The sequence below is a fragment of the Mesoplodon densirostris genome, chromosome 16 (assembly GCF_025265405.1).
Source record: "Mesoplodon densirostris isolate mMesDen1 chromosome 16, mMesDen1 primary haplotype, whole genome shotgun sequence".
Lineage (NCBI taxonomy): Eukaryota > Metazoa > Chordata > Mammalia > Artiodactyla > Ziphiidae > Mesoplodon > Mesoplodon densirostris.
Window position 1 is genome coordinate 54,602,925 of NC_082676.1, and position 26,005 is coordinate 54,628,929.

Consider the following 26,005-nt stretch of genomic DNA (forward strand, 5'->3'; position numbering starts at 1 on the left):
TTACAAGTCATGTCCAGAAGAGGAAAATCGTCACAGGCTTAAGGGGCTGGGCGATGCGGGGGATGCGAAGTGACTGCTAACCGGGTGTGGGATTCTTTTTTGGAGTGATGAACTATTGTATAATTAGATAGTGGTAACGGTTGCGCGGAAAACCATTAAAGACACTTCTTTTAAAAATTATTTATTTATTTATTTATTTTTGGCTGCGTTGTGTCTTCGTTGCTGCGCGCAGGCTTTCTCTAATTGCGGCGCTCAGGCTTTCTCTAGTTGGGGCGAGCAGGGGCTACTCCTCGTTGTGGTGCGCGGGCTTCTCCTTGCAGTGGCTTCTCTTGTTGGGGAGCACCAGCTCTAGGCGTACGGGCTTCAGTAGTTGTGGCGCGTGGGCTCAGTAGTTGTGGCCCACGGGCTTAGTTGCTCTGCGGACCAGAGCTGGAACCCGTGTCCCCTGCACTGGCAGGCAGATTCTTAACCACTGCGCCACCAGGGAAGTCCTTAATTACACTTTAAAATGGTGAATTGTATGGTATGTGAATTATATCTCAAAACGAACCAAAAAAGGTCAAAAAAGAAGGGGAAAATTGGGGGAAAAACGTGTGTGGGGGAATACCAAAACTCAGTTACCAAGATGGCAGTGTATTTTAAATGTCTTAACATACAAGGAATTCACACTTTCGACACACACACTGACTATGTAACAGTCTTTAGAGACAATGTCAGAAGTTAAACTTTGAGGCTTTTCATGAATGTGAAGTGGGATTCAATGGGGCTACTGCCTTCTCTTCAGAGTCTGTGCCTCAATGAATATTACCTCCCAAATCATACGCTGAGCTCCCAGAAGCAGGGGGTCATTGGAAACCCAAACAGCAGATGTAACCTCTGACCTCATGGAAATCAGTTCCTCTTTGCTTCTTTTCCTCCATTTTTCCTTCCTTCATTGTCACACCCAATTCCATTCTCATTTTCTCCCTCTCTCTTCTATTTGTTTATCTTATTTTAGTTAATTATTAATTTTTTGATTTTTAACTTTTCATTTTGAAATAATTCCAGACTTTCTGAAAACTTGCAAAAATAGTACAGAGTTCCCATATATTCTTCAGCCAAGCTTCCCCAAATATTGACATCTTACATAACCATAGTACAATTTTCAGAACAACTGATGTAATACTGTTACCCAATCTACGGACCTTATTCAAACTATTGCCAATTGTCCCACTAAAGTCCTTTTTCAAGGACTGGCTTTCAATTCTGGATTACTTTGCCTTGTATTGAATTGTCATAGATCACCTTAGTCTCCAATCTGGGGCACTAATCAGTTATATTGTAGGTTGTTCCTCAGTTTGTCAACCCTATTGTTATGGGCTGCATTGTGTCCCCCCCAAATTCATATGTTGAAGCCCTAACATCCGGTACCTCAGAATATGACTGTATTTGGAGATAAGACCTTTAAAGAGGTGATTAAGTTAAAAATGAGGCCCTGGGACTTCCCTGGTGGTGCAGTGGTTAAGAATCCACCTGCCAATGCAGGGGACACGGGTTCAAGCCCTGGTCCGGGAAGAACCCACATGACGTGGAGCAACTAATCCCCTGCACCACAACTACTGAGCCTGTGCTCTAGAGCCCGCAAGCCACAACTACTGAGCCCGCGTGCCACAACTACTGAAGCCCGCACTCCTAGAGCCCATGTTCTACAACAAGAGAAGCCACTGCAATGAGAAGCCTGCGCACCGCAAAGAAGAGTAGCCCCAGCTCGCCACAACTAGAGAAAGCCTGCACGCAGCAACGAAGACCCAACACAGCCAAAAATTAATTAATTAAAAAAATTTTTTTAAATGAGGCCCTTAGGATGGGCCCTAATCCAATCTGACTGGCGTCCTAATAAGAAGAGGAAATTTGGACACACAAAGAGACACGAGGGCAGTGCATGCACAGAGGAAAAGATCATGTGAGAACACGGTGAGAGGGAGGCCACCTGCAAGCCAAGGGGAGAGGCCTCAGAAGAAACCAAACCAGCTGACACCTTGACCTTGGACTTCTAGCCCAGAGAACTGGAGAAAATACATTTTTTAACGCACTTTGTGGCATTTTGTTCTGACAGCGCTAGGGCAGATTAATACACCCATTCTCTTCAGTTTTGGGAATCTACCAATTTCTGTGTTCTTTGACCCTTTCTATCCGCCCATATGCTGATTCTCATCCCTCCCCTCTCCTTGTGCTTGTTACTGGTCCCAAGCAAATCTTTCTGTCAGACTTGTCCCAGCTAAGCAGGCTCCTAGCACGCACCTTTCTTTGTTTATTACTTACATTCCCCTTGTATTATTTTCCCATTGTTGCTGTGACAAGTTGCCACAAATTTGTTGTCCTCAGAGGTTTGGAGGTCAGAAGTCTAAAATGGGTCCATGGGGACTTCCCTGGCAGTCCAGTGGTTAAGACTCCATGCTTCCACTGCAGGGATCCCTGGTTGGGGAACTAAGATCCTACATGCCACGCAGCGCAGCCAAAGAAAAAAAAAAACGGGTCCATGAGCTGCATTCCCTCCAGAGGCCCTAGAAGAGAATCCATCTCCTTGCCTCTTCCACCTTCTAGAGGCCCCCTTGCATTCCTGGATGGCCCCTTCCTTCAAAGTCATCAGCATAGCATCTTCCAATTTCTCTGTCATTCCATTGTCACATAGTCTTTTCTGACTCTGACCCACCTGCCCTCTCTCTTAGAAGGACCCTTATGATTACATTCAGCCTACCTGGATAATGCAGGGTGATCTCCACATCTCAAGATCCTTATCTTAAGAGTCATCTGTAAAGTTCCTTTTGCCATGTAAAATAGCATATTCACAGGTTTTGTGGATTAAGACATGGACATCTTTGGAGGGCCATTATTCGTGCCTTTCTTCTCTGTAATCCTTTTGATTTCCTCGAACAGCAATTGATCACATTAGCTGAAATCAAACTACCCATTTCTCAACACACTGAGATCAGGACCATCGGTTTTTCCAGGCAATCTTTCATTCATTCATCCAGTTGATCAATATTCATTGAGCACAATTATGTGCCAGGCACTAAACTATGGGCTTGTGGGAAGGATTTGTATTTGCAGTGCTTAAAAAAAAAAGCAAAAAACTAATTCCTGCCTAAATTAGAGAAAATTGTGGTGTTCATTATGAAAACAAGAAAATCTCTCTAATGGTTCCTACGCAATTCCCTTAACCAAAGTTTTTAGAGAGAAAAATAGAGCAAAATTGGAGAAAATTTCAGGAAAGTTGGGAGGGGGGAGAGATTAGGGTTTCCAGGTAAAATATAGAGTGCCAAGTTAACTTTGAATTTCCTATGAACAAAGAATAACTACTTGGTGTAAGTATGTCCCAGTGCAATATTTGGGGCACACTAAAAAAATTTTCACTGTTCATCTGAAATTCGAAGTGAATTAGGCATCCTATATTTTTCTTTCTTTTTTTTTTTTTTTTTTTTGGCCTCACAGCATGCAGGATCTTAGTTCCCTGACCAGGGAGCAAACCCATGCCCCTTGCAGTGAAAGCTTCAAATCCTAACCACTGGACCACCAGGGGAGTCCCAAGGGCATCCTGTATTTTTAAAATTTATTTTGCTAAATTTGGCAACCCCAAAGGGATGGGACTGACATTTACGGAGAGCCCACTGCAGGTGTCGATTTTCTACTAAGCACTTTACTACATGAATTCATTTTCTCTTCACAGAAAGCCAGTGAGGCTGGGGATTGGTAACAATCTGTAGAGGCAAATATCCTCCAAAATCTATGGTGATCTTTATCAAGCAGCTCAATGTATTTACTTAATGGGAATTGAAAGAAAGAGGAATGAATACTTCAAAGGCTGAGATGGTTTTACGACTATTGCTGTATATTTGTCTCTTCTTAAAAGCAACAAAAAATGCAGTAGTTAAAGACAATCTCATTCGGTAAAGATGCTAAAGAACCTGCTTGGCCTTCAAAAGGAAGAGATGCTCTAAGATTAATTCATTACATTGATGCTTCATCATCTGTGCAAGCTGTGATTCAGAGCCCTCTGGCAATAATGGACAACACATTTATGCGACATAAATATCTCTGAACACTGGGGGATAACCAGAGAACATAGTGCTGTGTTAAAACGGAAAAGAGGTGTTTTGTAAGAGCTTTTTCAGCAGGGAATAAAGTACTGATGTGGGAACTGAGCTTCAATTTACAACTAAGGATCACATTAAACATACATTAAGATGATTACAATGAAGCTTATTTGTAACCATTATTATTTCATTTTATTTAAATGAATGGGGGCTTAATAAGAACCACCAAGTGGGCTGCAGTGTCTAAAATCTTCTACCTTCTCTTGCTAATCTGGAAATTTCTACTGATAAACAAAAGGCTACTACTCTTTAACAGGTTCCAAGACCGACAGGTCTGTTTTCCAATGAACAGAGAAAGCAATCAGCTTCAAAAACAGTCATGACCTTCAAAAAAGGTCATGGACGTTCCTCCAGCCCCTTCAATATCACCTCTGAGATATCAATTGTCTCTGAGGGTGTGAGTACAGAGCCAGAAACTGAAGCAACTGTCTTCCTCCTTGTCACCTGAAGTGAGGTTGGCAATAAAAACCCTTATCTAATCCTCCTTCTTTCAAGATTTTCTCACCCACCCACCCCTTCATTCCAGAACCCTTCATTCTATTTTTTTTTAATTTTTTTTAAATTTATTTATTTATTTATTTATTTTTGGCTGTGTTGGGTCTTGGTTTCTGTGCGAGGGCTTTCTCTAGTTGTGGCAAGCAGGGGCCACTCTTCATCGCGGTGCGCGGGCCTCTCACTATCGCGGCTTCTCTTGTTGCGGAGCACAGGCTCCAGACGCGCAGGCTCAGTAGTTGTGGCTCACGGGCTTAGTTGCTTCGTGGCATGTGGGATCTTCCCAGACCAGGGCTCGAACCCGTGTCCGCTGCATTAGCAGGCAGATTCTCAACCACTGCACCACCAGGGAAGCCCCAGAACCCTTCATTCTTAATGGAATTTCTCCAGCTTTGATCTGAATGGAAGAGGGTACTTTGACTTGAAGCTGGGCGTGCCCAGTAAACACAAGGTTTTTGTTTAGTGTGGCTACAGATGAATAAATAGAGCTATGCTTTATGCAAATGTAAATATGATTTTCTTTTTCAAAAATTATTTTTATTTGGATGAGTTCCAGTGGGTGGGATTGAACTGATGGAGGTGGGGGTAGAAGGCACCACCACTGCTGACTCCCTATATGGATGTTCACGGGAGAGAAGGAAAGGGTACTCAGCTGGAAAAGGTCAGGAGGGGCGGTTATTAGAAAGAAGATACAAGCCTGGTTCCCACCAGAGCCTTTTTTTTCCTGTTAACAGAAATGATATTAAACAATTCCTTCATGATATCATTGCATTTCAGCTCTGCTGTGGAAAAACCATGCCTAAGAATTCTGTCTCTATGACCTAGGCAACTCTTATACTCTTGACGTTGGCACCAATTATGTGAAAGGTGCTTGGTTCCAAATGGTCATTTTCAGACCATCTTAACATTGGAACTAAAACAAAGTACTACGGTGAGAATTGTACCCGTCCTTTGCTCTTGTTTAGAAGTTTGGAACACTTCCCCATCCTTCTATCCTGCCCCCAGTAGAGTACGAAAATGTGGCAACAGATTTCTTAAGAGGGATGGCGGCCATCAGAGAGTCCACCTTTGACTTGGTGCTTTGAAAATGTGCCATTTGGAAGAAATATTCAAAGTAGAGTGTTCAGGAACTCTGTTTTCACCAGCTTTATTTTAAGAAACTATTCTGCCCACATTGGTGTGGGATAATAGAGCAGCCAATTATATTTATTTCATTAATTTTTTCATTGTTAAGCTTTGGGAAAAGAAATACCTTTTTAAGTTCTAAAATACATAAAGAAGAGATAAAATTAAAAATCTGAAATTATGAAAAACCCAACATTAGTGGTAGCTTTAAAGATCTTGCATATTCAAATATGCAAATGATTAAGAATTCCCACATAAAAGGTGGAATTAATTTCAGAGAGTTTTCTTCTCCAATTATGCTTTTTTGAACCTCTGAAACTTCAATTACTATAGAAAATGTGTGACTCTACTAACATGTGGAAGAAATAACTAATTAGTGGAATAATGGTTTAGAGATGATTTTAGTACTCTGTATGATCCAATCAGCAGGGAGAAATCACATTGTAATTAGAACAGGGAAAGTTTAATACAATCGATTCTTATTACTTGAAGTAGGTACATTCTATAAAGTTACTATGAGCACTGCAGAACTAAACTCGAGGGCCATTTAAAACAATGAAAGTCCTGACAAAAATCTCAAAGAATGTGGGAATAGACTGTGAAAAGGACACTTGCTTGCAGTATGAGAGACACAACAAAAAGGCCAAGCATCACCTTGTTTGACTGTAGCTGGGAACGTGCAAGCTGGGTGATTCAAATTTTTTGCTGCTCTGAGCGTGTGAATGTCTTCAAATGACAGCAAAAGCATCAGGAGTATTGACTTCGGGGTTTCAAAAAAAATTTAGCAAGTCAGTGAATTTGCAAATATGGAATCACCAAATAATGATTATCGACTGTATAAAGAATTATTAACAGGGAATTGGAATGTTGAGGGATTGAATAATAAGAGAACCCTAAAGAGTATAGAAATAGCAAGCATAAGGACCAGCCACTACCACTAGAACTGAGATAGAACACCCAAGAAGAACCCTCCCTACCTTCTAGGGCTGAAGTCCTGGGAGGGTACAGCCCTGTCTCACCGAATGACAAAGAAGTCAGTTGCTCTAATGCCCTGACAGCTGGGGGAATTTGCTGGAGATCTGCTCTCTAGGGTAAACTGTTGTGGGAACTCATCGGAGGTACTCAGCTACAAAACCACCAGAGTGGGTACCAGGGTTTGATACAGTGATTTAAAATAAGAAATATTTATTTGGTCTGTGTCTTGTTTCTGGTACAGAGTTCCTAAAATGCTTGGAATTTCCTGAGTGATAAGAGCAATGGGAGCATCATTTTGTTATAGTATTTGGTCTACAGTTTTGTACTCTGTCTGAAATCGCTTCTGAGTCCTTGATATAAAAGGAGTGTCTTGTTGTTCATAACAAGCCCCTTTCAACCACACCTGAGCTTATGTTATTGTGGTAACTTTTGGAAAGCTTCTAAGGGTGGACTTGTTGCCAGGGGAAACCGATCTCATCATTAGAGGGTTGGAACTTTTAGTCCCACACCCACATCTGGGGATGCAGGCTGGGGACTGGAGATTGAAGCAATCACCAGTGAACAAGGATTTAATCAACTGCACCTTTGTAAAGAAGCTTCTATAAAACCCCAAGATGATGGAGTTCAGAGAGCTTCCAGGTTGGTGAACGTGTGGAGATTTGGGGAAGAGTGGCCCCCAGAGAGGACATGGAAGGTCCGAACCCCTTCCCACATATCCTGCCCTGTGCACCTCTTCCATCTGGTTGTTCCTGAGTTATATCCTTTTATAGTAAACTGGTGATCTAGCGAGAAAACTGTTTCTCTGAGTTCTGTAAGCCACTCTAGCAAATTAATCGAACCCAGTGAGGAGGCTGTGGGAACCTCTGATTTATATCCAGTTGGTCAGAAACACAGGTAACAACCTGGACTTGTGATTGGCGTCTGAAGTGGGAGGAAGTCTCGTGGGAGTGAGACCCTAATCTATGAGATCAGACACTCCCCAGGTAGATAGTGTCAGGATTGGGTTAAACTTAGGACACCCAGCTGATGTTACAGAACTGCTTGATGAGTGGAAAACCCGCACATCTGGTAGAAGTGAAGTAGGATTGTAGTAGGGTGTCGAGAGTAGAGGAGACAGAGGAGGAGTAAGTTTTTCCTTACATCCGGGGGAAGCTTCGCAGGGCACCGGAGAAACCCAGCAGCAAGAACCTGGAAGCAAACCCCTTTCCTCCTGCAATGTCTCTCCCGCGCCCTCTACTGATAAAACTTAACATTGTGCCAGCTGGCAAAGGAGAAATATTTAAGGGGCCCCGATCCATTTTTACAGAGCAGGCAAAAAGAATGGATTTGGAGCCAGGAGATTACAAATTAATAACTAGCACAAGTACTATTTAATGTTATACATGCTATTTTCTTAGATATCTTTTTGAGTTAACTACATATCATCTTTCCATGTCAATAAGTAGGTTATCTACATCATTGTTTGTGAAGGTGTGTTTTGACCAAGTTTACCATAACAACCAATTTTTGTTATATTATTGAATACACAGATTGTTTAAAATATTTCACCAATATAAACAATCTGATATGACATTCTTATAGTAAAGTCTTTAACTTGATGTCTTTAGTTTAAATTTCTGGGAGCAGAATTTTGCGGACAAAAGATAAGTATATTTTAGGCTTTTTTGGTTGTTATTACTGAATGCCAAATTGCATTCAGTTGAATATAATTGAAACCTATAAAAGGTTTATAACAATTTGAAATTCAACCAGTAATGCATGAGAGTATTTCTTCTCTCCTACTCTAATAAACTGTAGATGTTGTTATTAAAAGCAAAAAAAAATTGTTAATTTAATAGGCAAAAAAACTCACTTGAATTTTGCATTTTTTAATCACTAGTAATGTTGATGCTTTTTCATGTTAATTGAGCATCTGCACATGTTTTTCTTTTCTTATATCATCTGTTAATGTCTTTGCTCATTCTTTTGGGGTACACAGTTTTAGAGAAGGCTGAATTCTTTCATAAAATATAAATAAATCTGAAACAAATGAAAGGTGAAATCATCTTTTTATACTATTTCACCTTTTTACAGCGTCACCTAAAATTTAAGTATACTCTGAAATCCTACTTAGAAGAAAGTATTTTATTTATTTATTTATTTTTAAAATTTTGGCTGTGCTGGGTCTTAGTTGCAGGATCTTCGTTGCGTCATGTGGGATCTTTAGTTGCAGCATATGAGATCTTTTTTTAGCTGCAGCATGCGAACTCTTAGTTGCAGCATGCATGCGGGATCTAGTTTCCCAACCAGGGATCAAACCCAGGCCCCCTGCATTGGAAGCACAGAGTCTTCCCACTGGACCACCAAGGAAGTCCCTAGAAGAAAGTCTTAAACATAAATTAAATCATAGTTTAAAATATTAGCAAAATTTTTTTTCATATGGCTGTATCAATGTTAACATATCTGCTTCAGATTTTCCAAGACATCATGCCCAATCCTGCTCCAGGGATAATTGGTACAGTGTAAATTACCAGAGGTGCTCAAAGGTCAAAGAAAAGTCCTTTAAGTAACAGGAATCAACAGAAATGCCTTCCTCAAGGTCTTGAAAATTAGTAAATTGTTGATGGTAGTAAGTTGGCTTTTCTTAATTTTCTTCTCTTTCCAGCTAGTTATCACTGAACAAATATTTTCAATGTTTTAGAACAAAGATTTCAAACTTATGTCCCGAGGCATGGATTCATTTATAATTTACTCTCCATTCTTTTATCCTGCTTAATTTTCCTTATGATACTTACAACAAATTAATATATTATAGAGCCATTTTTTATCACCTCATTCCAAAAGAATGTAAGATCTACAAATGCAGAGACAATCTCTTAATCATGGTATCCCCGATTCCTAGAATACTGCCTGGTGTATAGTGGACTCTCAGAAAGTATTTGTTGAATCAATGCATTCAGTATTCATTCATTGAACCCCCACTGCATCCTAGACACTGACCTGGCTAGACTTGGGAAGTAAAATCGCCACTTGGACTGTGAAGTTTTTTTAAGATGTGATACCCATTAAAACTAGATTGAAAATAATGGAAATGTTTAGGAATAAAATCTGCACATCATGCCAGTATGTAGATTCATCACTCATTCATTCATCCATTCATTCCACAAATAATTTTTAGAGCCTACCTGCGAGTCACTGGGGACAAAATAACATTAAAGACAGACTCCATCTCTGCAGAAATGGCATTTATATAGTCTTTTGGGGGGAAGACATTAAATAACTAATTAATTACAGTTATGTTAAGTACATTAAAAGAGAGACATAGGGGCCTATAGGTGCCTATATGTACATAAGACATTTCCCAAAGAATGACAGCCAAGACCAAAGAGGTAGAAAGGGGTCATACCACACTTGTGGGCCATGTGAAGGATGCAGACTTTATTCTATCAGCAACGGAAGGCTTATAAGCAGAGGATCCAGTTTCCCTGTTTAACAGACTACTCTTGTTACTGAATACAAGTTCAAGTGCCCGACACACAGTGAGGCCAAAAAACCTCAACGTCAGAGTTTGGAACAGAGAAACGTTTATTGCAGGGCCATGCAAGGAGAACGGGTGGCTCATGCCTGCCCGCCGTCCCGCCCCCCCACCCCCACCGCCCCTGAATTCTTTGCAGGGTTTCAACAAAGCCTTCTTAAGGGCAAAGTGAGGAGGGGCATCCCAGAGTATGTGATCAGCTTGTGCACAGTTCTCTGATCCGTTGATGGTGAGGTAGCAGGGAGGTGTCACAGGGGTTAAAATTATCTATATCTATCCTGAGGCATCAGTAGGTCTGAGGGCTATGTGCTCATGATCAACACGTAGTTAATTTCTTTCATTTGGTGGTGAGTTTTTTGGTTTTTGTTTTTGGCCATGCCACTCAGCATGCGGGATCTTAGTTCCCCATCCAGGGATGAACCTGTGCCCCCTGCATTGGGAGCATGGAGTCTTAACCACTGGACTGCCAGGGAAGTCCCAAGGTGGTGGTTTTTAGCATCTGAAAAACTCTGGAGATGTGCATGAGATACTATTAACTGGGTACTTCAGAGAGGAGCTACAGCAGAGGATATAGGGTAAGGGTCTATCCTGGGAAGGCCCCATAGGCTCAGTTACACTCTGGGTTCTGTGTGGCTACAGAGATCACTTATATAATGGCAGTACTCAAGGTGTGGCAACAGAGATAGATTTATAGACAGATTTAGGAGATATTTAGGAGGTATAGGTGGCAACAGTGATTGAAAGTGACTCGGGAAGAGGAAATTTGTGTGTGTGAGAGAGATACCAGGGTTCTTGGCTTGAACTACTGGGTGGATGATGGTGCCTTTACTGGGATGAGGAATGTTGAGGAATTTGGGGTGGAAGAGGATGAGTTCAATTCAGTCACTGCACATATCTATATATACATAACTGGAAGAGAAGTTTCAGAAACAATGATTACCCTTACTACAGTTGATGCACTCTGATATGTTTTATCAACTTTATTGAAGTATGTTTTACCTACAATCAAATACATTCATATTACTTGTACAGTTCAGTGGGTTTTGACAAATGTGTATACCTCTGAACCTCCACCACAATTAAAATACAGAACATTTCTATCACCTGCAAAAGTTCCCTAGCACCCCTATGTACTCAATTCCCTTTGACCCCTGGCCCTAGGCTTTCTGTCATTATAGATGAGTTTGCATGGTATAGAATTTCATATAAATGGAATCACACAGTATACATACAGTATCTGTGTCAATTTGTATTTGGCTTCTTTCACTCAGTATAATGTTTCTGAGATTCATCTGTAACAGGGATCAGCAAACTACAGGCTGTGGGCCAAATCTGGCCCAATGCCTGTTTATTTAAAGGCTCAAGAGCTAAGAATGGCTTTATGTTTTCAAACAACTTTAAAAAAAATCAGAATAAGAATATTTCATGATGTGAAAATTATATTAAGTTCAAAATTCAGTGCCTATAAATAAAGTTTTATTGAGACATGGTCATGATTCATTTCCTTACGTATTATCTATGGCTATGTTCACACTACACAGAGTTGAGTAGTTGCAACAGAGACCAAATGGTCCGCGAAGCCTAAAATATTTTCTACCTGGTGCCTGACAGAAGAAGTTTGCTGATCCCTGCTCTATGGTATTCTGTATATCAGCGGTTTGTTCCCTTTTATTGCTGTGTAATAGTCCATTCCATTGTATGGGCAGACCACAATTTATGTCTTCACCTGTTGATGGACATTTGGAGTTTTTCCTAATTATTCTTATTCCATATGTCATGTGCTCTGATGTTTTCTATTCCATTTGATTTGTTAAAAATTGCTAAACATGACCCAGTAAACTCATTTCACAACGCACTAATGAAGTGACTCTCAGTTTAAGAGCGCAGGTATAGATGTTACTTGAATAATGGAGGATGAGAGTGTATAGAATAAGGAAAGAAAGGGGCTTTAGGGCTGAGTGCTGAGGAAATCCAACAACTGTATGTTGGTAGATGGAGGAGCTACTCCAGAACACACTATTCTAGACTTTTACTCTACCAGACTTTAATGGGATAATTGTCAAGATCTGAATAGAGTCTATTGATTAGAAAATAGTATCAAACAACAATGAGGTACCACCTCACACCAGTCAGAATGGCCATCATTAAAAAGTCTTCAAATAGGGACTTCCCTGGTGGTCCAGTGGCAAAGAATCTGCTTTCCAATGCAGGGGACACGGGTTTGATCCGTGGTCAGGGAACTAAGATCCTACATGCCACGGGGCAACTAAGCCCATGTGCCACAACTACAGAGCTCGTGCGTCTCAATGAGAAAGCTCGTGCACCACAACTACAGAGCCCACGCGTGCTGGACCCTGAACACCACAACTAGAGAGAGAGAAAACACGCATGCCACAACTAGAGAGAAGCCCGAGCGCCGCAACGAGACAGAGAAGCCCGAGTACTGCAACGAAGAGACTGCATGCTGCAACTAAGACCCGATGCAGCCAAAATAAATAAAAAAATAAAATACATAAATAAAATAAAATAAAAACAAAAGCTACTACTACAAAAAAAAGGTCTTCAAATAAATGCTGGAGAGTGTATGGAGAAAAGTGAACCCGCTTACACTGCTGGTGGGAATGTAAATTGGGGCAGCCACTATGGAGAACAGTATGGAGCTTCCTCAAAAAACTAAAAATACAGAGTTGTCATATGATCTAGCAATACCACTCCTGGGCATATATCCAGAGAATATATTCAGAAAGGTGCAATTCAAAAAGATGCATGCACCCCAGTGTTCATTGCAGCACGATTCACAATAGCCAAGACATGGAAGCAACATAAATGTCCATCGACAGATGAATGGATAAAGAGGATGTGGTATATAGGTACAATGGAATATTACTCCGCCATTAAAAAGAATGAAATATTGCCATTTGCAGCAACATGGATGGACCTAGAGATTATCATACTAAGCAAAGTCAGTCAGATAGAGAAGGACAAACAGCAAGTGATAACACTTACATGTGGAGTCTAAAATACAACACAAATGAACCTAGCTACAAAACAAAAACAGACTCATAGATATAGAGAACAGGCTTGTGGTTGCCAAGGGGGAGGGAGGGAAGGGTTGGGAGTTGGGGATTAGCAGATGCAAACTATTTATTTATATATATAGGATGGATAAACAACAAGGTCCTACTGTATAGCACAGGGAACTATATTCAGTATCCTGTGATAAACTGTAATGGAAAAGAATATGAAAAAGAATATATATATGTATAACTGAGTCACTTTGCTGTACAGCAGAAATTAAACACAACATTGTAAATCAACTATACTTCGATAAAAATTTTTTAAAAGAGGAAATAGTATCAATGTTAATTTCCTGATTTTATCACTTGTATTGTGGTTGTGAAGGAGGATGTCCTTCTTTGGGGGGAAATATACACTAAGTTATTTAGAAACCAAAGGGCATCATCTGCAACTGACTATGAAATGATTCAGAAAAAAGTAATGTGTGTATACATATTTATTTATTTAGAGAGAGAGAACAATGAAGCAAGTATGGTAAAATATTAACATTTGGGGAATTTGAGTGAAGAGTTTTAAAAAATTCTTTGTACTCTTCTGACAACTTTCCTACAAGTTTGAAATTACATCAAAAAAAACCCAAAAATGAAAGTAGGGTGATATGAAATCATATTTCAGACTTACACTCTCGGAGAACCTTCCTCAGACATAAAAATGTATATGGTATAAGAAAATCCACAGTCCTTCCCATTCAGGTCAGGATTAATGTAAGTTAAAGAATATCAGTGCCTGCTAACAACACAAAAAGAGAGAAAACCAGGTACTATGTGCCTCTTGGTGAAGAGAACAACACCATCTTTGAATACTTTTCCCCAAACTTCAAATCTGAATCTGATTAAGCCTAAGTCCAACTGCCAATCTGCAGGAAATATAGAGAACAGAGGAAAACCCAGACTAAGGAAAATTCTAGAACAATAATCTGGTGTCTTCAACAAATAAATTGCAAAGGAGGAAAAAGGTATAGGAAAACCTATAGATTAAAAGAGACTAAAAAGATATATAGATACAGATACAGATGGGGCTTTATTTCAGTTTTTGTTTTTGTTTTTAAAGATGAAGCTAAGCTGTAGTGTTTAGGGATGCATCTTTGGGTGATAAAACTACAAAGAAAACGTAAGTTCATGATTACTATAAATGTGGAAAAGTGGTTATTTTTTCTTGGGAGGGGACTGGGATTGTTTTGGGGCTTATGGAGTATCTGAGAAGGTTCCTTTCATGCGGGGATGGTGATTATAGGGTGTTAGTGATTATAGGGTGTTAGTCAATGACAATTCGTTTCTTTTAAGTTGTTTTCTATATTTTAACAATAGAAAGATTAAAAAGAATTTTGTTAGTGAACTTGGTGTAACTAATGAAGTAAGGTAGGATACAAATGGTCTCAGGGTTGCCACCTCAAGTCGCCTTTAGGGACTGCAGACTTCTCTCTCAAAATTTTAAAATATTAAAAAATGATTGAAATCTATTTTTTACAGGCAATTTAATTTAAGTTTTTTAATTCATAAGAGAATGCATGCAAATGATAAAAATTCAAAGTGCAGAAGAATATAAAATGGAATATTGCCATTTCTTTTCCTTCATCTCCAAACTCCTAGTCCCATTCCTCCAAAGCCTTTACCTTCTACTTTGTGAAAAATATCCTTATATCTGTTTCTTAATTCAGAAAGAATATATTGACTCCTTACTATAAAAATGAGAAATTTATTGTCATTTGCATCAGCTTTCTTATCTTCTCCAACTCCTGGTTTTTGTTAATTTTATTTCTCCCGAGGTTTCATTTATGTCTTTAAATATTGTAGTTAAAACTTTGAATCTTGATTTAGCTCTTTTATTTACTGTTTTAAATGCTTTTGTTTGTTTATTTATGCCCGCGTTGGGTCTTCAACCCTGTGCGCAGGCATTCTCTAGTTGAGGTGAGTCGGGGCTACTCTTCCTTGTGGTGCTTGGGCTTCTCATTGTGGTAACTTCTCTTGTTGCGGAGCACAGGCTCTAGGTGCACAGGCTTCAGTAGTTGTGGCATGTGGGCTCTGTAGTTGTGGTGCATGGGCTTAGTTGCTCCGCGGCATGTGGGATCTTCCTGGATCAGGGCTCGAACCCGTGTCCCCTGAATTGGCAGGTGGCTTCTTAACCACTGCGCCACCAGGGAAGTCCTTGATTTAGCCCTTTTAGAGAGTATCTACTTACTTCCTGGAATGAAGTTGAGGACATTACTTTCCTCTTCACCTCGCCTCTTCCTGCCCACTTTTTGTTAATTTATTATTTTTACATTACCATGGTGAATGATAACTATATCTTCCGTATGTGTAATTTGGTTGATTCTAAAACTTAAAGACTTAAAAACAACATCTACAATATGGGTATGTAAATATTATTCAGGATACAACAAAAATCATGTGAATGGACCCAAAAGGAAAAATAACCACAAACTTCCTTTATTTGGTTTGTTTTTTGCCTATTAATCAGGAAGGGTCTATATCAGAACATATAAGCCAAATTGTCCCCACAATGAGTGGTTTCATGTTCTGGCTTCCTACAATATTTTTCTCATCTCTCTGTTCTAGCCCATAGAATGCCGCATTATAATTTATCAGCTTACTTATCTGTCTATCTACAAGCCAAGTGGTTTTAATTTATTTTGACAGGAGTGTGTGTGTGTGTGTGTGTGTGTGTGTGTGTGTGTGTCCAACTTGATCTTGAAAGCTATGCAATGCTCCCCAGAAAAATGCACTCATGCAAAATTTAGAGCATAGTTTCAGGAGTTTCGCAGACCTCCCCCTGGGTCCCAAAGTAAAAATCTCTGCCCTAAACAGCATTTTCTTAAGGGCAGGATCTTGTATTTCTAGCCCCTAACTGTCCAAGATGGCAGTCGATAAACATTTGGATAAATATTGAATGAACCAATTATTCCCACTTTCTTCATGTTGGCTTTTAAAGTCTACTTTTAAAATAGAAAATGTAAGTTTCATCTCTCTAGTATTTGTTTTGTAGAATCTACTTTTTAATATAATCCAGATACTTGGAGGTGGTTTTAAAAATTAGGAGTTTTTAATGACACCCAGGCTGAGGTGTTAAGGGGTGAAACGTACTGATGTCTGCAACTTTGAAATGTATCAAAACATAAGACGTATTGATGGATAGATAGATGGATACTTATGTAAATATCATATTTGTAAAGCAAATACAGGTAGATGTTCATTGTAGGATAGGCATATGGGTGTTCATGGTATAACTCAACTTTTCTAAATGCTTGATAATAACACGTTGGAAAAGGTGACTTGTTTAGCTCAAAGAGGTACATTCCACTTTCAGATCTTGGAAGACATAAATCTATCATCCTTTTCTGTTTGCAGAGCTCTGTGGAGAATCTGAATAGTTCCCACTGTACACAAAGCTTCTTTTGGTAGAAAATAATTTTATTAACATAACTGGGCAATTTATCTAATACAATTTAGAGAGCTCAAAAAATATAATTACTACACTGAAAATGCAACCCAGTCATTTACACAGATTTCGGAAGAGAGGCGCGCAAAACAGGAGAGAAGAGGTATGGTTTTGCGGTTGTAACGTCATCGGTGTACTAGTGGTGAATTGTTTTACGGACTGTAACCGTGATAGACTAGTTCATTTCAGTTTTCCTCATTTAGAGGGAAGAATAAGGAAATTTATGTCCTCTCTTATTCCCTGGAAACACCTTATGATTATACAGGAGGGGTGGAAGCGGTTATAGAGGCAGTATGTGTAGTGTACAAACGCTGGGGTCAGGGTGCTTGGATCCTACCTAGATTGGCACTGTGATATGGAGATAATAATGATCTCTACATCACAGGGTTGTTGTACCATAAAATGGAATAGCAACAACTGATCTATTATTATCATTATTACCTAACAAGTCATAATTGTGGCCTGACACGAAGAAAGTGGCTGAGCCAGTTGTCTCAAAGTCGTTTCCGTCTAGAATTCTGCGGTAAGGTCTGAGACAAATACCTCAGCTCTGATCAGCGCCTTTTCAGAGTAGCGGCCACTGGTCGGGAGTCCAATACCTGAAACCCGCGAAGCCCTGAGCACCTAGGAAACCACCGAAGCTGCGCGTGCGCGGGGACGCTCGCTCGCCCCGCCTCTCCGTGGTGAATGGTCTGTTCCATTCCTGAGGAATGTCGATAGCGGGGGGAACTTGGAACACTAGGCCCGGAACTACAGGTGTGTTACTAGTATCTCCAGCATTTTTCTACATGAGTGAGTCCTTATAATTATTATACTTCTACCCTGACTCCAGGACAGGCTTCTTAAGAGAGCTTGGAACGGCTCCACCATCCATTCTCCCCCTCTCACCTGGGAACATTTGGGCTGGCCGGCGTGACGGCCTGGTACGGAAGCCTGGAGGGCCCCGCCCACTCCGTGGGCCCCGCCTACCCAGTGGGCCCCGCCTCCCCCGCCTCCCCGCTTTCCACTCCCCGCTGCGCAGCCAGGAAGTTCCTTCTCTTCTCCGCCCCGCCGGCCGCGGGCGAGCTGGACGTCAGCGCTGCCAGCGTGGAAACGGCGGCGGGGCGCGGGAGGCGGAAGTAGTGCCCGGGATCGCCGGCCTCCATCGGGCTCCACCGGCCGCCTCAGCCATGGATGCGCCCCTGGAGAAGGTCCGTACCGGGGGTGGACGCGGAGCGGCGGCCCGAGGCCCCCGCCTGCGGGGCGCGTTTCCCTGTCGCGAGCTGCCATTGTGACCGGGGAGGGGGCCGGGGGCTAACGGGCCCGCCTGAGGAGGACTGGTCGCGGGGGCGTCCGGCCCGTCGCTCGAGGCTGGGGCCTGGTCACGTCACGGGGCCGGGGGTCTCTGGGGTCCCCGTGGGCCGGGAGAGGCTGAGCCGGGTTCTGCCCGGGGCCGCGAACGACCCGGAGCCCAGTCGGGGGCCGCGGGGCCGACCTTGGGGCCTGCGAGAGCTCGGCTCACCCTCTCGGATGACAGAGCTAACAACTTGCGGCCGCAGAAGCGCCTGGAATGAAGCCCCAGTTGTTTCGGAGCCAACTGGAAACCTGTAGGTTGTCTGTGGTCTCCAAGTTAGGAAGGGAGATGTGCAAGCAGTAATCTGCCATCTTCAGCGAGCCTAGGAATCACCTGGGGCCCTTGGTAAAAATCCAGATTTTCAGCCCTCGGGTCGGAACCTCGGGGGGCGGGACCGGGATCTGTGGGTTTAAAGAGGTCCCCACGTGATTCTAATGCAGTAGTTTGAAAGACCCCTGAGGTCCAGAAAGGGGCGGGGCTTCTGTAGATTGTGAATTTCGTCTTTGGGGATGCTGCTGCTCCACAACTTTCTGGCTCCCCCTTTCCGTGGCGAGGGGAGACCCTGAGGTCAGTCAGAAATCCACTGGTAGCAGCGTTTTACTCTGGTTTCCTCTTGGGGGAACAGCAGCGTGATGTACCTGGCTGACCGCTCTGGCATGTGAAATGGATTCTAATTGTCCTGGATTTAGGGCTAGTAAACGAGAACCAGTGCTTGGATTTCTTCACGGATATCTACCTTCAGACCCTGACTTTCTGCCCTCCCTCAGTGTCCTTCTTTCTTTTCAAGCTTGGGAGTCTGCTTGTCCAGACCCGGTTTTTCATATATGTGGAATTCAGGAGCAATGCTAGTGTTTCAAGACTGCTTTATTTTAATTTTGAACTGGCAGAAGTAACATATTTTGTCATTTTTTCAATGCAGCAGCTGCTGTGGATTTGTTCACTTGTCACTGGAGAGTTGAAGGGAGTAATTGTACAAATTGAGCCAGATGTCTTCATGTGCACACAGTGGTATAGCCTACCCCTCCGTTGTTTCTCATATATTGGGTGGAAGGAATCAAGAAAGGACAAAGATAATATGTTTTTCTTACACCGCCTCTGTGGTGAATGTTACGTGTTTTTCTGTCTAGGAATAAAGTCTTCCCAGGCTTTTGATGAGCACAGTGTCTACCTGTGGTGCTTTGAGTTTCAGTCTAAATCAGTGATTCTCAACCACCAGGCTGTTTTGTTCCCCAGGGGATATTTGGCCAACGTTTGGATACACTTTTGATTGTCACAATCAGGCGTTAGGAAGGGGCTGCTGGTACCTAGTGGGTAGAGGCCAGGGATGCTGCTAACGTCCGACATTGCACAAGACATAGCCTGTACCAGAGAATTATCAGTAGTGCTGAGGCTGAGAACCCCTGGTCTACACCGTGTGTGGACCAGTAGTTGAATACAAATGCCAGTGGTTGAATACAAAATGATGCTAAAAATGTCCCTTCAGTGTTGTTTCCTTTCCAATTTCATAAAGAAGATGGGAGGGGCTTTGTGGCATTTCAGTTAGAAATCTAAAGAACTGGAGTGTTCTTTCCTCCAAGAATAGTTCATTATAGGCAGATCTGCAAAACAGAATGGGTTGGAATCCTGCTTCAAATATTACTTTTCTGGTATTTGATTACTAGATTACAGTGGTTGCTCCCTAAATGTTAATTGATGATAAAAGATCTTAAACCCTTCAGATGAAGATCTGAAGATGTACTGAAACTCCAGTGTGCTTAAGCCTGGCACATTAACAAAAATTGCAGGGATCTTTCAGGAATTCAGAATGTGTGGGCTGGAAGTCTCTGCCTTAGGCCAGTGTGTAAATTCTGAATGTAAGTTTTTCAGAACTAGTACTGTGTCTTATTTTTATATTCCCTGAAGCAATACAGGGCTTTACTTGTAATGAACAATTTCTCTTGGTGCTAAGTGGGCAGAAAAGAAAAAGCATTGCTGTAATATGAATGTTGAAAATTTTGTGTTGTGAAAAATAGTTTGAATCAAAGTAAAACATTGAATTGTGTCCATTATTCTGGTTTCTTTGAGGAATAGACTGCTGGGTTAAATTCTACATTGCTAGTATAAATTTAAGAACTATTTGAGCAGTTCTGAATGATCCCATTTAAACTAATCCTTGCATAATTTAGACTGGCTACAGAAACCACAATGTTATTTGATACCCATCCTCTAAAATTTCAAGTAATCTCTCTCACTCTAAAATGTAGTGTGCTATCATTGTTTAATAGAATCACTCAGTACATTTCCTTTGGTCCAAATATAATTTTGTACCCTTGCTTTTTCTTTACGTGATATGTAGACATGCAGACCTGCGATGACAGAGCCATTTTCTTGCCTTGATTTGCTTTTCTTTCACAATATATGTTTTCTTTTTGTATTCAAAATTAGTGACATCCAGAGAAACTAGAGATAGGTTAATTATAGGGACAAGGAATTCAAGCTAGAAGAGTAGGCGCCTCAGCCCCCCCAATACTGTCCGTCCAACTCAGGAACAAATCTCACAGTGTTTACTTATGTTAATATCCAAGTTTTAAAATGCCACAGGAAGTAATAACGCTGATGCTGAAGATCTTAATAAGGTATTCAACACACCTACATAACACCTGATAGTAAAAACTTGCTAATTTAAACTTGTAGAACAGCCCAGATCTTTTCCTGCTGCTTGGAAAAATCTCATTCTTCCTGGGTATTATGTTTAGACAAGGTGTATAGCAGTTTGTTTTGCACTTTTAATTCCAACCTTGAGTAAACTTAGAGCAGATGTCTCAACCTTGGCACCGCTAACATTGGGCTGGATAATTCTCTATTGTAGGAGGCTGTCCTGTGTACTGTAGAATGTTTAGCAGCATCCCTGGCCTCCACCCACTAGATGACAGTACCATCCCCTCCCCCCAGTGTGGCAACCAAAAACATCTCCAGTTGAGGCAGTTGTCCCCTGGGGGTGAGAGGATCCCCTCTGGTTGAGAACCACTGACTTAGAGAATCTAGAGCTGCACTGTCCACCAGGCACATTTTTAAAAAAAATTTATTTCATTTATTTATTATTTTTGGCGACGTTAGGTCTTTGTTGCTGCGTGCAGTCTTTCTCTAGTTGTGGCCAGTGGGGCTACTCTTCGTTGCGGTGCGCAGGCTTCAGTAGTTGTGGTGCGTGGGCTTAGTAGTTGTGGCACACGGGCTTAGTTGCTCTGCGGCATGTGAGATCTTCCTGGACCAGGGCTTGAACCCGTGTACCCTGAATTGGCAGGCAGATTCTAAACCACTGCGCCACCACGAAAGCCCCACCAGCCACATTTGGCTATTTAAATTTAAATGTAATTAATTAAAATTAAATAAATTTAAAATTTAGTTCCTCAGTCACATTAGCCACATTTCAAGCGTTCAACAGTCACAATGTGGTTTTAGGCTGCAGTACTGGGGCAGCACAGATAATAGAAATGTTCACCACAGAAAGTTCTATTGGATAGTGCTATAGAGAGGAGCCAATTTATTTATTGTACCGTATATCTAATTCTTGTCTCTAAAAGAGGCAACCTCGAGCCTGTTTCTGACGTAAATAATTACAACCAAACCCATTTTTTACTGTTGTACTCATCCTGAGCTAAGTTCCTGCCTACCCCCTTGGACCTGATTTTGGAAAATTCTGTTACCACCTTACTGTTTATAAGGGGCAATAGGAGCTGCGTGGACGGAACATTGCTGATCATTATTGATAAGGACTACCAGAATTTCTGTTCCTGCTCTTTACTTTAAAAGCTCACGAAAAGAACCCCTATTAGCCAAGCTTGAAATGACCAGTTTCTGTGATAAGCCTTTATAGATCCCTCTCTTACCTAGAATAGAAGGACTCCTGTGAGGATATGATAGCCTGTAATGTTACCCTTCATTTAAAACTGATCTCTGTATCATCATGATTGAGGGTTTTGCATACAGATGCATGGTGCCTAAGGCAGTAAATGATTATCAAATGCTGGGTGTCAGGGAAAACGTGGCACAAAGTTCCTGATCCTAAAAATTTATGGCGTTGGTGGTTCTCGAGTTATTAAAAATTTCAGCAGTAGTTAGCAGAGCTGTTGGTGGTCCCCAGTCCTGTGTGTTCCACCTTATCTAGAATTATGAGTTATAATTATAGATAGCAGTTGTTTGAGCTTAAAGTCATCTGTTTTCACCCGAAGCAGAAACCTGTTTTGACTTAAATTTTTTATTGCTGGCCAACTATGGTCAAAGCCCAGTGCTGAGTGCTGAGAGAGACACAAGGTGAATAAGACATGATCCCTGGGAGAGGTTACATTATAGTAAGGGGCATTCAAGTTTAGGCAAAGCCTTGTATAGCAAAGGAATCACAGGAATTAAGAAACAAAGGGCATCGAGTGAGTGACCAGGAAAGAGTATGTGGAAGAGATTCTTTAGGTAGAATATTTAGTTCAGAATCATGGCTTTTCTAGGTTTGTTTTAAATGTAAATATAATGTAGATTTTTACTTTATAATATGTTTGTGCCTAATGTTATTGCTGGTAGAACATAAGAGAAAGGAAGCCATTTTATCTTTTAAAGTTAGATATAAAAAATATGCCTCCAGTCACTTTGAAAATGTTTAAAAATTCCTTTCAGAAATTTATCTAGCTTAAATTAAATCCATTCTCTCCAAACAATAGTCAAGGGCCATAAAACTATTTTGAGTTTAATATTTTGTTTATTTAATTTCTGTTACTATTGCAGTAGTTTTTGTTTTTTGTGGCAAATGCTAAGTGTTTAGCTGCCTTAAGGTTAGTTAGTCCTTGAGGCCCAGCCTGGGGCCCTGTCCACTTTTTTTTTTCCCCCAGTTCCTGTGGAAAAGGCATTCTGAGTTTCAAATGACTGAGGGCAAAGTAAACCTTTCTGAGATCTTTTTCCTATGCGCAGAAAAACAGAAACAGCAAAGTAAAGCCTTCAATCTGAAGGTGCAACTCAGGGACATTGAACATTTTGCTTCAGTGAGATTTTCAGGAGCCTAGTGAGACTGAATTACTCATTAGACTGGACATTGTATTGGTGCAGTCATATGAAATTGCTGTTTTTGTCCCCTAGAAATATCTGAATATTGGCAGTTTTACACAGTTTACAGTTTTACAACAGTAAAGGTCTGAAGATACATAGAAGGAAGGAATTGATGGGTTCCTTTCCTTAGAATTATTATTTTTAAGATAAGGTTGGCAACATTAAACCTGCATAATTCCAATTCAGTTTTGGAAATAATGATATTGATAAAGGTAATGGATATCTTTATCTTTCTGAATTGATCCCCCAATAAGTCCTAGGAAACACCTCTTTAAGAAGCATATCTGGGCCTCCCTGGTGGCGCAGTGGTTGAGAGTCCGCCTGCCGATGCAGGGGATACGGGTTCGTGCCCCGGTCTGGGAGGATCCCATATGCCGCGGAGCGGCTGGGCCCGTGAGCCATGGCCGCTGGGCCTGCGCGTCCGGAGCCTGTGCTCCGCAGCGGGAGAGGCCACAGCAGTGAGAGGCCCGCATACAGCAAAAAGAAAAAAAAAAAAAAAAAAAAAAAAAAAAAAAAAAAAAGAAGCATATCTTAGTGACTTATTTTTTCCAGTGACTATAGCATGTTTTGCTTTAAGCAATTTTCTTTTTGTTCCAGAATAAGTATGTGATTCCAGATAAACTAGTAAACTTCTTAGAAATAGAGCTTGCCTTTCGTGGTATTTTTCCATCCGTGTAGTTATCGGCAAACGCTCATAATAAAATGTCTAAATGAACTATATGTAAAATAGATAACTAATAAGGACTTTACTGTATAGCACAGGGAACTCTACTCAATACTCTGTAATGGCCTATATGGGAAAAGAATTTTAAAAAGAGTGGATATATGTATATGTATAGCTGATTCACTTTGTTATACACCTGAAACTAATACAACATTGTAAATCAACTATACTCCAATAAAAATTTAAAAAATAAAAAATAAAATAAAATGTCTAAGTGAATTGATTCTCTTGGAATACATTTTTCGAAATTTAGACTTCGATCCCTGGCCTTCCCATCATGTATCTTAAGGCAAGTAAACTGAATGCCCCTTTTTTCCTTCTGTGTACTTCTGGTTTTTTTTTTTTAACTCTTTTATTTATTTATTTATTTATTTTTGGCTGTGTTGGGTCTTCATTGCTGCATGCAGGCTTTCTCTAGTTGTGGTGAGGAGGGGCTACTCTTTGTTGCGGTGCATGGGCTTCTCATTGCGGTGGCTTCTCTTGTTGTGGAGCACGGGCCCTAGGCGCAAGGGCTTCAGTAGTTGTGGCACACAGGCTCAGTAGTTGTGGCACACGGGCTTAGTTGCTCCGCAGCATGTGGGATTTTCCCGGACCGGGGCTCGAACCCGTGTCCCCTGCATTGGCAGGCGGATTCTTAACCACTGCGCCACCAAGGAAGTCCCTGTGTACTTCTACTGATGCCAGGTTTGATCTGGTGTTACTAACTTTGCTGCCTCCTTATTGCTACCAGATTTTCCCTGCTCTTTTGTATATTTTTGCCCCTTTTTTCCCCTATATGTTCTTTTTTGCCTCTTTTCATGAGGGATTTGTAAGTTTAAATACTAACACCTCATGCAATATTTGCAAATCCCTTTTCAACTAAAATATTTTGCTTAATGAGCCAGTAAGTACAGTATGTCTTCATGTTCTCACACACTCAAGCATAAAGTCCACACTCAAGCGTAGTTAAAAATAAGATTTTCCAAGAGTATCCAATTCTTAAAAGACAAACATAGACGAAAGTGCCTTGTTCTTTTTTTTTTTTTTTTTGCGGTACGCGGGCCTCTCACTGTTGTGGCCTCTCCTGTTGCGGAGCACAGGATCCGGATGCACAGGCTCAGCGGCCATGGCTCATGGGCCTAGCCGCTCCGCGGCATGTGGGATCTTCCTGGACCAGGGCACGAACCCGCGTCCCCTGCATTGGCAGGCGGACTCTCAACCACTGCACCACCAGGGAAGCCCGAGTGCCTTGTTCTTAATTACTTTTCTGTTGGAACTACACAAAAGTATTTACAGATGTAGAAATTGAGGCTCCAATGAGTAAGTCAGGTTTGCAAAGTGCTATTATTACCTTGGAGAATCCCTACATTTTCTCTCATTGCTGACCCATAAGGAACAGCTGTGTTCTGAAGCAGCTGCTGCTGTTCTTATTGTTTCTCTGAGATGTGTAGTATTTGGGGCGCTTGTTTAGTGCTAGACAGTGGGCATTCTTTGTGTTTTCACCTGGGAGGAAAATATATGGTTCTTGGAGAGTTGATACTTGCATGCTTATCACTATCCAGGATTAACCTTGCTTAGAAAGCTGTGGAAGGCAAAAGAGTAGGTGAAATGTTAGAAACATCAATTCAGAGCTTTATCTGATCATGTTGATCAATTGAAGAAAGGTAGTGATCTGTTTTTTTATTGAAGTATAGTTGATTTATAGTGTTGTGGTAATTTCTGTGTAGTGATTTTTTTTGGTAAGTCTAATGCAAATGTTGGAAACTAGCATTTGTTAACATCAAGGCCTTCTATCTGGTACGATCAGCTGGTATTCTCACATGCTTTAGTTTTTCTTCTGTCAATAGTCCTAGATCCCCCCAAAATGAACATTCCTCCCCTGAAAAAAGTTTATTGAAACATGGTATTGTATACTTCTATTATTAATGAATGTTGTGATTTATATATTTTAAAATGACTATTTAAACTTCCCCTTTTCTGGACGTTGCTTCTTTTTAAATGTTTAGCTCTGTATTTTTCAAATAGCAGTTATTCATATACCATCTTTGTGAATTTTGTCACATCAGTTACCACTTTTACTGTTATTTGCTAAATATTTCTTTTCAGTCGACTAAATCAATTCGACCTCCTTCTTTAAAATTGAGGAA

At 41.0% G+C, this 26,005-nt stretch overlaps 1 protein-coding gene across 1 annotated transcript in view; it reads left to right on the forward strand.

Annotated features, from left to right (window-relative positions):
• Window positions 1-17,763: 17,763 nt before the first annotated feature.
• Window positions 17,764-26,005, forward strand: part of PDXDC1 (pyridoxal dependent decarboxylase domain containing 1) — a 54,727-nt gene continuing 46,485 nt past the window's right edge. The window contains exon 1 of the mRNA XM_060079253.1: window positions 17,764-17,942. Within this exon, the coding sequence (XP_059935236.1) occupies window positions 17,922-17,942 (21 nt within the window). The 5' untranslated portion in view covers window positions 17,764-17,921. The remainder of the gene's footprint in view (window positions 17,943-26,005) is intronic.